We start from the raw sequence: 15,206 nt of genomic DNA, 5'->3' as shown, positions 1-15,206 counted from the left end.
TTTCGTTTTGAGTCTGATTTTCATGCTTTGATGTGAAACTTCTTACGTGACTTTTTTAATTTCCAACTGTTTTGTTTAAGTTTATTATTCGTGCTTTTATGTTAAACTGTTGATGCTTTTGTTTTTGACTCTTAATGTGATTCTCCTGATAAAATAACAATAAGATAAAATAAATATATAATATGAAACACTTAGTGACGGTGGAGGCAGTGGAATGCAGGGAGCACGTCTGAGTAGGAGGATTAGTCTCTGGCTGCTCTTCTCATCTGATTTAATGAATAACATCACAGCTTCTTACAGTCATGAGGTTACGATTTGTATTTTAAAGATTAATGGATCACAACAGCAAACAAATGTGATATAAACCGTCTGAACTTTGTTCTTTAAGACCTCAAAAGGAAAAAGAAAACGATGCATGTTCACAAATACAGTCGCAGTATAAAGTACCAACTAATGTTAAATAAATGAGCCGGTGTGGAAACAATGTCTTAACTGGAGATCCACAACATCCAGTGAAGCCGTCTGAGTCCTTGAAGTGTGTTTAATGATCAGACGACCACATGGTGATTTAGATCATTTGTTGTCTGACATGTAACCTGTCTGTGATGTGAAACCTCCTTCTTCCTTAACCTGCTCACGTTGTTCAGTTTGTTCATCATGTGCACCATCCTGACCAACTGCTGCTTCATGGCCATGTCCGAGCCGGCGTACTGGGCCAAATACCTGGAGTAAGTAGACCTGAACCCGTCTGTCTGTCTGTCTCTGTCTCCGTCTCTCCGTCTGTCTGTCTGTCTGTCTGTCTTGTTGCAGCCGCCTGGACAGACCAAACCTAACATCAAAGTGGCCGCTGACATTATGTGTGTAACTGCTACTCATATAATTTCATAATTTTATAGCTTCAAATGCTTTTTTTTAAAATCTTGCGTTGAACATTGTTTCCAGGAACTTTCTGCCACCTGCTAGTTGGGTTTACAGTCTGTACTGAATGCTGTCAGACATACAGTTATCACTGGTCATTTGGTGTCTCTTTGTAGTTGTTTTGTGTCTCTTTGTAGTTGTTCTGAGTCTCTTTGTCGTCGTTTTATGTTCTTCATTTGGAGTCTCTTCCTGGTTGGTACGTGACGTCCTTTCAGTAACCCTTCCATTGGGGCTGAAGCTTTCCCTTGAGATGTTTCTGCAGACACACATCTTTAAAACATTGCCCGTTAAATTCTAAACCATTTGAATAGCTTGACACCACGAGGGGGGTAACTGTGGATGAACTGACCCCTTCCTTAAGTCGGTCTTTCAGCTCTGGCTTCCAGCTGCTGCTGACGTGACGGCCTCCCTCTCTCCTGTCCGTCTGTCTTTGTACGGTTGAGTTGACGCCCCGTCGGGTCAAACTTGTTTCTGGGGACAAAAATAAATAAGTGAAGGATGTTTGGCGGTGAGGGTTGAGGCTCTGCTGATTTAATGAATATTCATCCTCCCTCTCTCCTCTCTCTCCTCTTTTTCTTTATTCATCTCAACTCCTTATTCTCTTCCTCCTTCACACCTCCTCCTTTCGTTCTTTAACATTTAATTCCTAACATTTGTTCGCCCCTCCATCTGTCTTCCTCTCATCTTAATCCTCCTCTTCCTCCCTTCCTTTCCTCAACCTTCTTTTCCGCTTCATTTCCTTTCTCCCTCCTCCCTCTCCCCTCCTTAAACTACCCTTGACATCCTCCCTTTCTCTCTTTTCATTCCCTCCCACCCTCCCTCCCTCCCTCAGGTACACCTTTACAGGTATCTACACCTTCGAGTCTCTCATAAAGATCTTGGCGAGGGGTTTCTGTGTGGGACCCTTCACCTTCCTGAGGGACCCCTGGAACTGGCTCGACTTCAGCGTCATCGTCATGGCGTGAGTCAAACACACGCAAACATGCATACGTTAAAACTTCCTGTTCCCGTTAACAAACGTTATACACAGCCGATAACGCAAAGAAAACAGCTTTAAGTGCTCAACGAGTCGTGCTGCGATCAAAGATGGACGTCCTAACACAAGCTGGTCTCATCCAGCATTCGTAGCAATACCTATACGAGAAATAACGCGCCGTATTTCCGATCTTTTCCTAAACCTAACTATTTCCGATCTTTTCCTAAACCTAACTATTTCCGATCTTTTCCTAAACCTAAGTATTTCCGATCTTTTCCTAAACCTAACTATTTCCGATCTTTTCCTAAACCTAAGTATTTCCGATCTTTTCCTAAACCTAACTATTTCCGATCTTTTCCTAAACCTAACTATTTCCGATCTTTTCCTAAACCTAACTATTTCCGATCTTTTCCTAAAGCTAAATAACAACGTAGTATTGTTGGCTCAACCTAACTGGGTTTCCTGTGAACATGGTAGTTTATTTTGAAAAGACTTTATTCATATAACGAGCTGAAATGACGTGTTGCTGGACTTTCTTAGGAAAACGCACAAAAATGTTGGTAGGATATCATACGAACCCTTGTGTGCAGATACGTTGCTTCATAACATGTGTTTCTAAATGTAAATAATTCAAACTGAAATATCAGACTTCAGATTCAGATCGTAAAATTTTTACATCTCTGTAATGAGAACTATTGCGTTCACATTGCAGCCCGCAGGTCTTTGAAAGAGTCTCCCGGTAATCAGAAATATTTAGCATATTGTTAATTCTTGATAAGTTCGCCTCTAGAAACGTCTGTTAACGCTCCAGCTACGTCCGTTCCCGATCTTTTACTTTCACTTCGCACTGAAATGTGTTTCAATGAATGTTGCTGTAAAAGCAGTAAAGTAGCACGAAAATTCAAAGCCCAACTAAAGTGGAAATAATCTAAATGGTGCAAAGTCACACATAACAGTTTTAGTTTCACTTCTCATATTTGATATATTTAAAATAGAAAAGGTCAAAATAAATGCAGTGAAAACAGAAAAAGGAACTTAAAAAGGCTTAATTTTCTTTGGTGTGGTGCTGAACTTCAGAACAACACTCCAGAGAAACGGGGCCAGTGATTGTGCAGCTGCAGCTTGCTGGGAGGCTTTTAATGTGGAAACATCTGTGCAGGAAAAAGAGCAGCGAGTGGAAGGAATCCGTGAGCGAACAGAGGAAAGTGTCACGACGGGCGTTGTACTGACGGGATTACGGGTCGAGGAATTAAAGAATGAAGACGAATAGAACGAATTTAGAAATGTGAGCTGGAGCAGCTGAGTGTGTTTGTTCACTTCGGACACATTCGCACAGTCAGCAGAAACTCAGCTCATTGTGCTGTCAGTCCCAAGAAGAAGCTAACTTCAGGCCTCAGCATCTCTGATAAACTATGAGAGTCCAAGTTTCAAAGTTACTTCAACTTCTTCATATATTCAGAACACGATGTTCTTCCTTCTGTTCTGCTCTTTCGTTAATTATCACATTTATTACTCCAAACACGTGATGGAGACGTAGAACACGCTGCATTATTTTATATTTAAAAATGTGATTTGTCTCTGCAGCAAAGTGAGAAGTCTGTACTAATTATTATGATTATTATAAAGAGAAATATAAGGGTAACACTTCTATGATTCTCATTTCTATAACACATTATAAACATACTTATATAATCTGTTCACAGCGCTGTATAATTATAAATATAACCACTCTATATCATAATGCTTAGTGGTACAATCTGGAGTTTTAGTTAACGAGTACACACCAATGTAACCAGTAATCCAGTACAATTACTCAGTGCAATAAGTGAAAGTATAGTATATAGTGTTTATATCTACATATATCTACATGTGATTTTATTTACATTTTTCTATATGTTCATCATCTTTATTTATCACTAAATCTTGTTTCTTTCTTTCTTGCTTCTTGGACTGAAGAAAGTAAAGTTCTTATCTGAGACGTTACAAACATTCAATAACGACTCATTGTGATGCAGCATGTTGCTGCGGTCCTAATGTTTTATTTTTCATGCTTCAATAACTTCAGTTGAATGGTTAATTATAAAGATATATAACTATAGACCACGAGGAAAGAAATACATAAATAAAGTATCTAATTTCCTTTTAAAGTGGAAAATCAAACAAAAGTCTCCAAAACAAGGCAGCAGGTCTGAAGCTGATGATAACTTTACTTTTAGTTCAGTAAAAAGAGACATTTACAAATTACAGGTTTCAAAGCTCGTAAATAACTTTCAAAACCGTCAATTCAAGCCAGAAGAGAAAGGAAGGAAACTGCAGCTCTGTTCGCTCTGAACACCGCTGGCGACGCCCACTCTGAGTCGTCACGTCCACTTCAGTAATTGGCTGACTGATGGTTGGTTAGCGATCGGATGGCGATCAATCAACAGAGAGGGACGCCAGCGGCAAGATAAACGATCGGATCAATACTTGACCCCGAGGCCGAGCTCTGGTTAGCGTCTCCACCGCCGCCTCGCGCTGAATGAAAGCGTCGTAAGGCGACCTCGAGAGGGACGACATGTCTTCACTTAAAGGACACATTCACCATTAAACAGTAGAACACACAGCAGCTGATGGACTTCACCTTCTGTCTCAGCGGGTTCCTTCTCCTCTTTATGGGGCGGACGAAGACGTCAGACAGATTCAGCTTCATGGGGAACGCTGTCGCATACAGAATACATTTAAATGTATATATATATATCTCTATATATATATATGTATGTATGTATGTATGTATATACTGTATATGTAAGTGTGTGGTCAAATATGATTTAGAGGGAACACAACTGCCAGAGGTGGGACCAACTCAAGTCCCAAGTTAAAACTGACTTGTCCTAAATAAAGTCCCAAGAAAAGACTAATAAGTCCAGAGTCAGTGAGAAAGGCATTCTGGGAAGTTGAGTCCTTGAGGCATCTTCAGAGAACGTGTGCACAATTAAGTTTTCTTTTTAAAATAAACAAATTCAAATTGACTAATTAAGTAAATATTCCACCTGCTCCTTCCTTCATCTCCCATCTGTTTGTCTGTCGTTCAGTGACACACGCGCACACACACACACACACACACACACACACACACACACACACACACACACACACACACACACACACACACACAATGTCAGTAGGTGTGTGTCCTGCAGTCAGATGGATCTTTAGGGGGACAGGGACACATAAGTCACCTCTTTGCACACACACACATACACACCAAGGATGGAGAACATGTTAAGTGAGTGTGTGGTCATACACACCACAAATAAAAAAACATGATGCAAGTATGGACACACACACACACATACACACACACACACACACACACACACACACACACACACTCTAGATGCCTGATTGATGCCCTCCTCCCCTCCCACAGAGTCAGGATTCCCATGGAGACAGAGACCCCCCCCCCCCCCCCCCCCTCCCCCATCACTCCCCCCTCACACTAAGGCCCGCCCCCTGTGTTCCTGACTCTGGTGTAATGACATGCTAATGTCTGCCATCACCACACCGGCAGCTACACACTCGTCCACACATCTTCACATCTTAAAGCTGCACCACATTATATCTTCTCAGCTTAATAAAATCACCAATAAATCATCTCTGTTCCTCAGTTAAATAAACTTCTGAATCATTTTCATGAACCCAAACAATCACTCGATTAATGGAGAAAACAAGCAACAGATTAATCATTTATTATAAATCAAACAGCAAAATCCTGCTTTACATTACTGCATGAGTAATAATAATCAAATGATACAATGTATATTAATAGAGGAGTCACAGTTTGAATACTTCAACTACATTTTACTGATTATACTAACATACTTTCACTAAATAAACATTTTTAACGCAGTACTGTAACAGAGTATTTTTACCGTATGGTATTAATACTTTTTACTGCAATGGGGTATTTTTACAGTCTGGCTTTAGTACTTTTACTTGAAGTTACTACGAGGAACTTTTATTCTGTGTTGATTTTGGCACCCCCTGTGGACGAAGGCGGTAGTGTTTCCGAATACCAGACTCCCTTTAAAAAAACTCAAATTTTACTGATTATACTGACATACTTTCACTAAATAAACCTTTTTAATGCAGGACTTTTACTGTAACAGAATATTTATACACTCTGGTATTAGTACTTTTATTTAAAGTTACGAGGTACTTTTATTCTGTGTTGATTCTGTCGCCCCCTGTGGACTAAAGTGGTAGTGTCTCTGAGCACCAGAGTCTCTTTAGAAAACCTCTCATTCTACTGCAGCAGGGTCTGACAGTCTGCCCCTCTCAGTCCTGGTTCTGGTTCTCCCGTGCCTCCCTTCCCTCCAGCGGGTCCAGCAATACGGCAATGCTGATGGTCCCGTTTGGACCCATTTAAAGCTGCAGAACACACAGCGTGTGAGTGGGAGATCAGACGTGACCTCTCCAGTGTGAAGTGTCTCTGCGGTCACTGGTTCTATCAGCTGGTGCATCTAAACGGCCTCTTCTGGCTGTAATTCAATCAGCCCGCCGGTCAACACCAGTGAAATATGAGCCGTGATGGAGGCCAGTGAGATAAGATGACTCCATCTAAGCGGGCGGGGGGGGGGGGGCCTGGCGCCTCTCGTGGCGTCTTCACAACCTGGATTTCACCACATTCTACACTTTTGTTTGAAAATTATTGTTATATTTCTGTTTGTATACATATGCAAATTTTTGACAAATGCACTTTCAAGTGATTCATTTTGAAATAACGAGATACGAAGAATTGAACCTCACAGTTGGATCTTGAATGTATTTTTTTGTTAAATTAAGCTTTTTAACGTGCACACAATTAAATATAAATATCTTTACATATAAAATACTGCTACTAAATAACTTGTTTCCAACAGTGAAGGTAAATCAATATGTTGTGTGTATGCTGAATATAATCCAGCCAGCAAATAAAATGGCATTTGGCAAAACTTATTAAAGAATATAAATGTAGTTTCTAGAAAAAAAAGGTTGTCTGTTGACTCGCAGCTTGTTGTGACCTGTTGCCTTCTGGGAAAGTGTTAAAAATGAAAATATTTTACCAAAGTTTTAACACATAATATAACTAGATATTTGTAATAAGAAGGTTAATAGACTTGTCTGCACTCTTGTGGTGTAAACAATAACGTTACCGCCATATTTACGCTGTTTTGAGTGTGGATGGATCAGCTACAGCGCTAGCGTAGCTTAGCATGAAACGATCCAGACTCCATTCAGAAAACAAGCGTTTTAAAAGTTGTTTGCTCGTCGTCTTGCAGATAAACCTCACAAAGCGTAAAATTCAGACTTTTTATTAATTTAGAATTATAACGTGGTTATTTTTGCGTTTTTTATCCGTTCATTGCAGTTAAATTCCAGCAAACACGTGAACACAGCATCGGGTGGATGTTCAATTCTTGGTTTCCAAATAAATCTCAACTCAAAAGTCGTGGAACTAACTGAACCCTTCGTCATGACGCATATACGTGCTTATATAATTAGATAAGTATATGTGCGGAAGTTCAACGTCACGATATTAATCTCAAACATGTGATGCAAAGAAAACTTGGTGAAAAAGACAAACTTACATTTGATCTGATGTTTCTTTTCTTTCCACATCTGTAAAAAAGCTGCTTGTATTATAGCAGATTAAATCATCTGCCAGCTCTCCATTGATGTTTAAAAACTGATCATTTGGTGCACAGCGTTGTACTTTTTCAGACCTTGTTATGTTTTTTCTTCTTTTGTTGTATGTTGACAACCAACCACACTGCCCCCTACAGGCTGTTAACAGAGTTTATCAAAGTAGGGAACCTGCAGGCGCTGAGAACCTTTAGAGTGCTGAGAGCCCTGAAAACTATCTCAGTCATCCCAGGTAAGGCCTCACCACCACCAGGGGGCGACAAGGGACAGAGAAAAAACACTCGTCATCGTAACGTCGTCCTCTCTTGTTCGTCCCATGTCTGCCGTGTCTTGCAGCACCAAACCCCACCCACTTCCCCACTCTCCGCCCAATCAGGGGTCACCGGTGTAATCACGTGATCTGAACTGAAGACACAGTGGAGAAGGAAAAGTCAGATGTGTAAAAGCTGAACACACACAAACTGGAGATGGAATTTAAAAAAACATCGACCCACATGTGGAATGCTAATGCTAATGCTACATATCCAGCAGCCAGATTTTTTTTTTTTGTGGTTTTGTATGTAGCATAACTTTTGTAGCTTAAGTTAACAGGACAGTGTGTAGGATTTAGTGCCATCTAGTGGTGAGGTTGTTGCAAGTTTCACAAGCGTGTAGAGAACTACGGTGGCCTTCAGGTATCGCAAAAAAGCGTGAGAGTCTGTCTCTAGAGTCAGTGCTCCGTTTGTCCGTTCTGGGCTACTGTAGAAACATGGAGGCGCAACATGGCGGACTCCGCCTCCTGCTCCCTCTGTAGATATGAAGGGCTCCGAAAACGCAACGATTCCTAGTTTCAGTTGATTATACACAAATGAAAACATAGTTATGAATATTATACTACATTTCTGCTGATAAATCCCTCTAAATGCTGCACATCAACTTCGCTAACAAGGAAGCAAATTGGATGAAACTAACCAATAACCGATACAGTTCAAACAAGTACATTAACTACAATTACAAAATGTGAAGGTAACAGCTAATAATATCACTTAACTTAGCTTAAACATACTTCAATTAGCCTTCAATTCAAAGATTTTTCCTTCGGCTAACGTTAGCTAATATAAGATATTACTAGCTTACCAAACAGCATGCTAACAGCCGTTTGCTAACACTGAAGGAACCGTTTTTTAATCCTTATCCTGAACCTTGTGACAATTAGCTTCTTATGCTAATGATTGTATCTTTAGGCTAGCTGGTACATTAGCTCACCAAACAGATATCTAGGGGATCTGTGCTAATGGTGGGGTTTGACATTATTATTTTCTAGTTATTAGTCTAGTGACCACTCACTCAATATCCCAAACAATTAGTCAATTAATTGATAAGTTGATTGAGAAAATGAATCAGCAACAAATTATATATATATTTTTTCTGGTTGTGTTAGTCTTTAATCACATTAAACGTAAAATCTTTATCGGCATTTTTCATTATTTTATAATAAAAGACCAAACAATTAATGTTTTAATCAAGATTTATATTGCTGGTTCTGGAAGAAACTAGATTTAATTCATCTGTAGTGCAACTTGAACTTGAGAAAACGGGGTACTCGATGATAGAAATAATAATTAAATGTAAGCCCTTATGAACTACAGAGATTAAAAGTCTTCTTCAGAATCTGAAGGCGTGACACTGAGCTCGTCTCCGGTTTACGTCCATGTGAGCAGCTTCCACCGTCTGACTTCTTCTTCTAAACAGTCGACGTCTCCGACTTGAACCTCCACTGTTGCCGTCCGACCCGGCACCGCCTCTACTGTACCTCTACTGTACCTCTATCTGTCTCTATTCATGTTTCTGTCCCTCTGTGTCGGCTCGTTGTTGCTCAGTGTGGTCAAACCCTTGTGTGTGTCTGTTCCTGTGCTTCTGTCTCCCGCCTTGTTGCAGATATGTGACTGAGTTTGTGGACCTGGGTAATGTGTCAGCCTTAAGGACGTTCAGGGTGCTGCGAGCGCTCAAAACCATCTCAGTCATCCCAGGTGAGGAAGCCAAACGCAGGGGGAGCGGGTATCAAAAACGCACCCGAGGCCTGCTGGAAGAACTGAACTCTCATCCTGCATACTACCAGCTGAGACAGTCTGGTGTTTGACGCACACACTTGAAGTATAAAGTACCCTTTGGTAGTATGCAGGAAGACGTACTGAAGTCTTCCTCGTAGTTGGTTGTGAGGACATCAGAGGCTCAGCGAACAGCGACTTCACACAAAACGTCGACTCACAGTCACGAGTGAAAAATAATGCTTAACAACAGGAATTCAATTAATAAAATCCTAAATAAATTTAAATTAGAGCTCAATTCTTGTTTGTTATAATGGTACTTTTACTACAACAGAATATTTTCACACCCGTATTAATACTTTTACCATAATGTAGTATTTTTAGTACTTTTACTGTAACAGAGTATTTTCACACAGTGGTATTAATACTTTCACTGCAGTAATTGATCTGAATACTTTCTTCAGCACTGCGTTCAGATTAAATGAACTAATCTGCTGAAACAGTGCTGATTAGAAACAGGAGCCATAATGTCGTATAAATAAATATTCGATTACTCGTTGCTAACAAAAGACACAAAGTTTGATCGTAGTCTTCAGTCTAGATCTAAGTGTTTACCTTTTAATTCAAAATATGAAACTATTTCCTAAACTCTAGTCGCTGGCTAGCCTCTGTATGTTTCCACTGTGCATGTTAGCATGCAGCGCTGAAACATGTCTTAAACATCTGATTGAAAACATAACAATGTTTAATACATGTTACAACTGTAACACGGTCGTAGCAACATGTCCAAAGCATGTCGTTACTATCTGAATATACTCACGCTACTCATTCGTTAGCGTGCAGACGCTCCGGCTCTCTGAGTTATTCTGTAAGTGTTTGTTTCTGATGAAGTAACGTACGAAGAGAAACTGGCTGCTCCTTGGATCGGCTTGTCTGCATCCTCTGTGTTCTCAGCGTGTTGTGTTCCAGCTGTTTTTACCATAATGTTCATGTGAGTGTTGTGTTTTTAATCTCAATGTATTTACACTGTGGTATTAGTACGTTTGTGGTGTTTTGCTTCGTACTGTTGGTGATGATCACAGAGATTTATTTATTTATTTTCCACAGTGGCAAAGTTTTTGAAAAGAGTTATATATTTCTAGTTATATAGTTATATATTTCTAGTTATATAGAATTATATATTTCTAGTTATATAGAGTTATATATTTCTAGTTATATAGTTATATATTTCTAGTTATATAGAGTTATATATTTCTAGTTATATATAGAGTTATATATTTATTTTGCGATGTACTTCTATGGTCCATAAAGATGGCCGCCCTTTGGTTTGACTCCTGTCTCACCTTCAGTGTTTTTAATTTGCTAATTTGTTGCTTCAACTCTTTTTGGGTTTTGCCTGAAATATTTAGGATATTTGGAAGCGGCTAGAAGATTTTGATTGAGGTCGGCGGCCATCTTTTTGGTCCGTGATTAAAACAATATAAATCGTATGGAGAACTCACCTTCCTCGGATACTATGGTCCCAAAAAAAAGTTTTCTAAGGAATTGCCCGTGAAAGAGTTACGTAGCTGGACTATCAAAAAACCCATCTTTTGTGAGGCTTTAAGTAATATGTTTGTGGTTCTGACCAATGAGCTACTGGCAAGCTGGGGGGGCGGGGCTTATATGTGTGTGGGACGACACGGAGAGGCTCCTGTTTGTTCTAAACAACAATGGCGGCTCCTGAACAGATTAGCGTAGATGCTGCTATAGCATCAGTTATATCAGAACTGGAGAGTATTTCTTTATTGAAAGACTTTTCTACATGGAAAATATGTTTTTTGCTCTTTTCTCCCAACTGGTTTCGGTAAGAGTTTGATTGACAGATGGTTCAACCAATCACCTGCCACGTATGTTTTTTGAAAGTACCTTCCCTTTTTCCAAACCGTTTCTAAAGACGGCTTCTCAGATGCTTCTGTGTAACAAATTATCTGCAGTTTCTTTAACCGGGAAAATTAAATCATATCTGAACGAACAGACTTCAACGGAGGACGAACGAAAGACGGCAATAAATTGTTATAAAACATCTGAAAATACCTGGAGAGCATTATCAACGAGCGCTCTGCCTTTAGAACCATCATTGGAAACTGTTTGTAAAAGGGCGGGCACTTAAAGAAACAACAACGTACGTGGCAGGTGATTGGATGGAACCATCTGTCAATCAAACTATTACTGAAGCCAGTCAGGAAAAAAGAGCAAAAACTTATTTTCAGTGTCGATCTTTGCGCTTCTTTCAATGAAGAAATACTCTCCAGTTCTGATTTAACGGATGCTATTGCAGCATCTCCCCTATTCTTCTATATACACAGTGTACATTCGATCGATACAAACTCTTTCTGGAACAATAGAGAACCTACGGAAGTGAGACTGTACGATTTATATTGTTTCTGGGTGTATTGTTCCTTTAAAGCGGTTCGATTTGTGAACTTTTATTCAATCTAGCTGCTCGTTTTTCATTGATTTAATTCCACAAAATATTATTCATTTGAATTATTTAGACTTTTCTAAATGAGGGTTCGCAGCCACGATAACAAATTCACGTGAACATTATTAACCCCTGTCTGCGTCCCCCCCCCCGGCGGTCCGGCAGGCCTGAAGACCATCGTGGGCGCTCTGATCCAGTCGGTGAAGAAGCTCGCCGACGTGATGATCCTCACCGTCTTCTGTCTGAGCGTCTTCGCCCTCATCGGCCTGCAGCTCTTCATGGGGAACCTGCGACAGAAGTGCGTCCGCAGCACGTTGCACTGCCTCAACGGCAGCCTGCTGGCCAACACCACCTTCTACTGCAACAACAAGACCTGGAACTCCCTGAAGGACTTCATCGACGACGAGGGTGAGAATCTCACTGCTGCTTTGGTTGTGATCAGCTGCTGGAGTGGCTTCTCTACTTGGTGTTTTTACAGATTTCATTCTGAGAACCCTTTTGTATTCCAAGGTTTAATCTAGAACTCACCCAAGGGTTCTACAGAGAACCTTTTTGTATTCCAAGGTTTAATCTAGAACTCACCCAAGGGTTCTACAGAGAACCTTTTTGTATTCCAAGGTTTAATCCAGAATTCACCAAAGGGGTTTTTACTGAGAACCAGTTCATATTCTAAGGGTTTCATCTAGAACCCTAAAAGGCAGGCGCTGATGTGGTGCAGCTCAACCCACAACGATCCTGGTTCACAGTCACAGTCTTCAAAAAAGGGTTCTCCTGAAGCAAAGGGTTCTGGAAGAGAACCTGTTGGGAACCCGCATTTCATAGAGTGTAAAGCAGAAAACGAAACAGCAGAACAAGACAGGACCTTTGTGTGTGTGTGTGTGTGTGTGTGTGTGTCTTTATTGACGGCAGTTGTAACCACAACTGCCGTCATGTGTGTGTGTGTGTGTGTGTACAGGCAGTTCAGCTGGGCAGTTTAAGAAACAGTACATACTAGACGTCACACACACACACACACACACACACACACACAGAGGTCATGTGAGGTCAGTTGGTCTATACACTATTTGATTTTTCATGTCAGTCATGTTGACCAGGGAGCATAATATATGTTATGTGGACACACACAGTATACATAAGCACATACAGTAAAAGCAACACACACACACACACACATACACAGTATACATAAGCACATACAGTAAAAGCAACACACACACACACACACATACACAGTATACATAAGCACATACAGTAAAAGCAACACACACACATTACATTACATTACATTACAGTCATTTAGCAGACGCTTTTATCCAAAGCGACTTACAATAAGTGTATTCAACATCGGTTTTCGAGAGAACAACTAGTCACCAGAAGTAATAAGTGCATGTCCTTTCCTCAAACAAGCATCTAAGAGCATAAACCAGAGCCAACGTACAGTGCAGAAACAAACGAATGCAATAAGTGCCACAAACTAATATAAAAACAATAAGTGCAATACGCTAGTATGAATACAATAGATGCTAAGTAAGTGCTAAGCGGAAGGGTAGGCCTTCTTGAAGAGGTGAGTTTTCAGCCTGCGCCGAAAGATGGGCAGCGACTCTGCTGTCCTGACGTCAGTGGGGAGTTCATTCCACCACTGTGGGGCCAGGACAGAAAACAGCCGTGACCGGGTCGATCGGCCGCAGGGACCTCTGAGCGACGGGGCAACCAGTCGCCCCGAGGTAGCAGAGCGAAGTGGTCGGGCCGGGGTGTAGGGCTTGACCATGGCCTGGAGATAGGAAGGAGCTGTTCCTTTCACTGCCCTGTAGGCTAGCACCAGAGTCTTAAACTGGATGCGGGCTCTTACAGGTAGCCAGTGTAGAGAACGGAGAAGGCAAGTTGTGTGGGAGAACTTGGGGCGATTGAACACCAGGCGAGCTGCAGCTTTCTGGACAAGCTCCAGAGGTCTGATGGCCGACGCCGGGGCTCCGGCAAGTAGTGAGTTGCAGTAGTCCAGGCGGGAGATGACAAGAGCCTGGATTAGCACCTGCGCCGTCTCATCAGTGAGGAAGGGGTGAATCCTCCTGATGTTGTAGAGCAGGAATCTGCAGGAGCGTGTAACCGATGCAATGTTTGCTGAAAACGACAGTTGGTCATCCAGGGTCACACCCAGGTTTCTCGCAGTCCGAGTTGGCATCACCACGGTATCATCAATGGTGATGGACAGGTCTCGGTGCGGGCAACCCTTCCCCGGGAGGAACAGTAGCTCGGTTTTGTCCAGGTTGAGCTTGAGGTGGTGTGTCGTCATCCACTTCGAGATGTCAATCAGTCAATCACGCAGCGATGCGTGCCTCCACTTGAGTGTCCCCGGGGGGAAATGACAAGACCAGGTGGGTGTCATCGGCATAACAATGGTAGGAGAAGTCATGCGAGCGAATAACAGAACCCAGAGATGTTGTGTAGAGCGAGAAGAGAAGGGGGCCCAGGACTGAGCCTTGTGGAACCCCCGTAGTCAACATGCGTGGTTCCGACACAGAGCCCCTCCATGACACCTGGTAGGATCGACCTGTCAGGTAGGATGCAAACAGGGAGAGTGCAGAGCCTGAAACGCCCATCCCCTCGAGGGTGGATAGGAGGATCTGGTGGTTAACAGTGTCAAACGCCGCAGACAGGTCCAGGAGAATCAGGACAGAGGAGAGAGAGTTAGATCTCGCTGCGTGAAGCGACTCCGTCACCGCAAGGAGGGCTGTCTCAGTCGAGTGACCCACTTTGAACCCGGACTGGTGAGGGTCCAAGAGGTTGTTTTGGTGGAGATAGGAGGATAGTTGAGTAAAGACAGCACGTTCAAGTGTTTTGGAAAGAAAGGGTAGAAGAGACACCGGTCTGAAGTTCTTGACATCAGAGGGGTCAAGTGATGGTTTCTTCAGAAGGGGGGTGACTCTAGCAGTCTTGAAAGCCGTGGGAAAGCATCCTGAAACAAGAGATGTGTTCATGAGGTGGGTGAGAAAAGGAAGGAGTTCAGTCGCAATAGACTGAAGAAGAGGGGAGGGAATCGGGTCAAGGGAGCACGTGGTGGGGCGGTTAGATGTAACAAGGTTGAGGATCTCGTTAGGCAAGATAGGGTAAGATGGGGCATGGAGAGGGGAGGGAGAGCTGTGGGGGAAGAGCTGGAGAT

The 15,206-nt window shown here is 41.9% G+C and overlaps 1 protein-coding gene across 1 annotated transcript in view; it reads left to right on the top strand.

Moving 5' to 3' along the window:
* The window catches only part of LOC142937763 (sodium channel protein type 3 subunit alpha-like), a 28,996-nt gene that overhangs the window by 7,321 nt on the left and 6,469 nt on the right, over window positions 1–15,206 (top strand). Inside the window, exons 4-7 of the mRNA XM_076080847.1 lie at window positions 639–728; window positions 1,751–1,879; window positions 9,476–9,530; window positions 12,223–12,457. Coding sequence (XP_075936962.1) covers window positions 639–728; window positions 1,751–1,879; window positions 9,476–9,530; window positions 12,223–12,457 — 509 coding nt within the window. The remainder of the gene's footprint in view (window positions 1–638; window positions 729–1,750; window positions 1,880–9,475; window positions 9,531–12,222; window positions 12,458–15,206) is intronic.

The sequence above is a fragment of the Anarhichas minor genome, unplaced genomic scaffold (assembly GCF_050575085.1).
Source record: "Anarhichas minor isolate MPS153535 unplaced genomic scaffold, ASM5057508v1 ptg000074l, whole genome shotgun sequence".
NCBI lineage: Eukaryota > Metazoa > Chordata > Actinopteri > Perciformes > Anarhichadidae > Anarhichas > Anarhichas minor.
The sequence above is the reverse complement of the archived record's forward strand: the minus strand, read 5'-3'. Positions and strand labels throughout refer to the sequence as shown.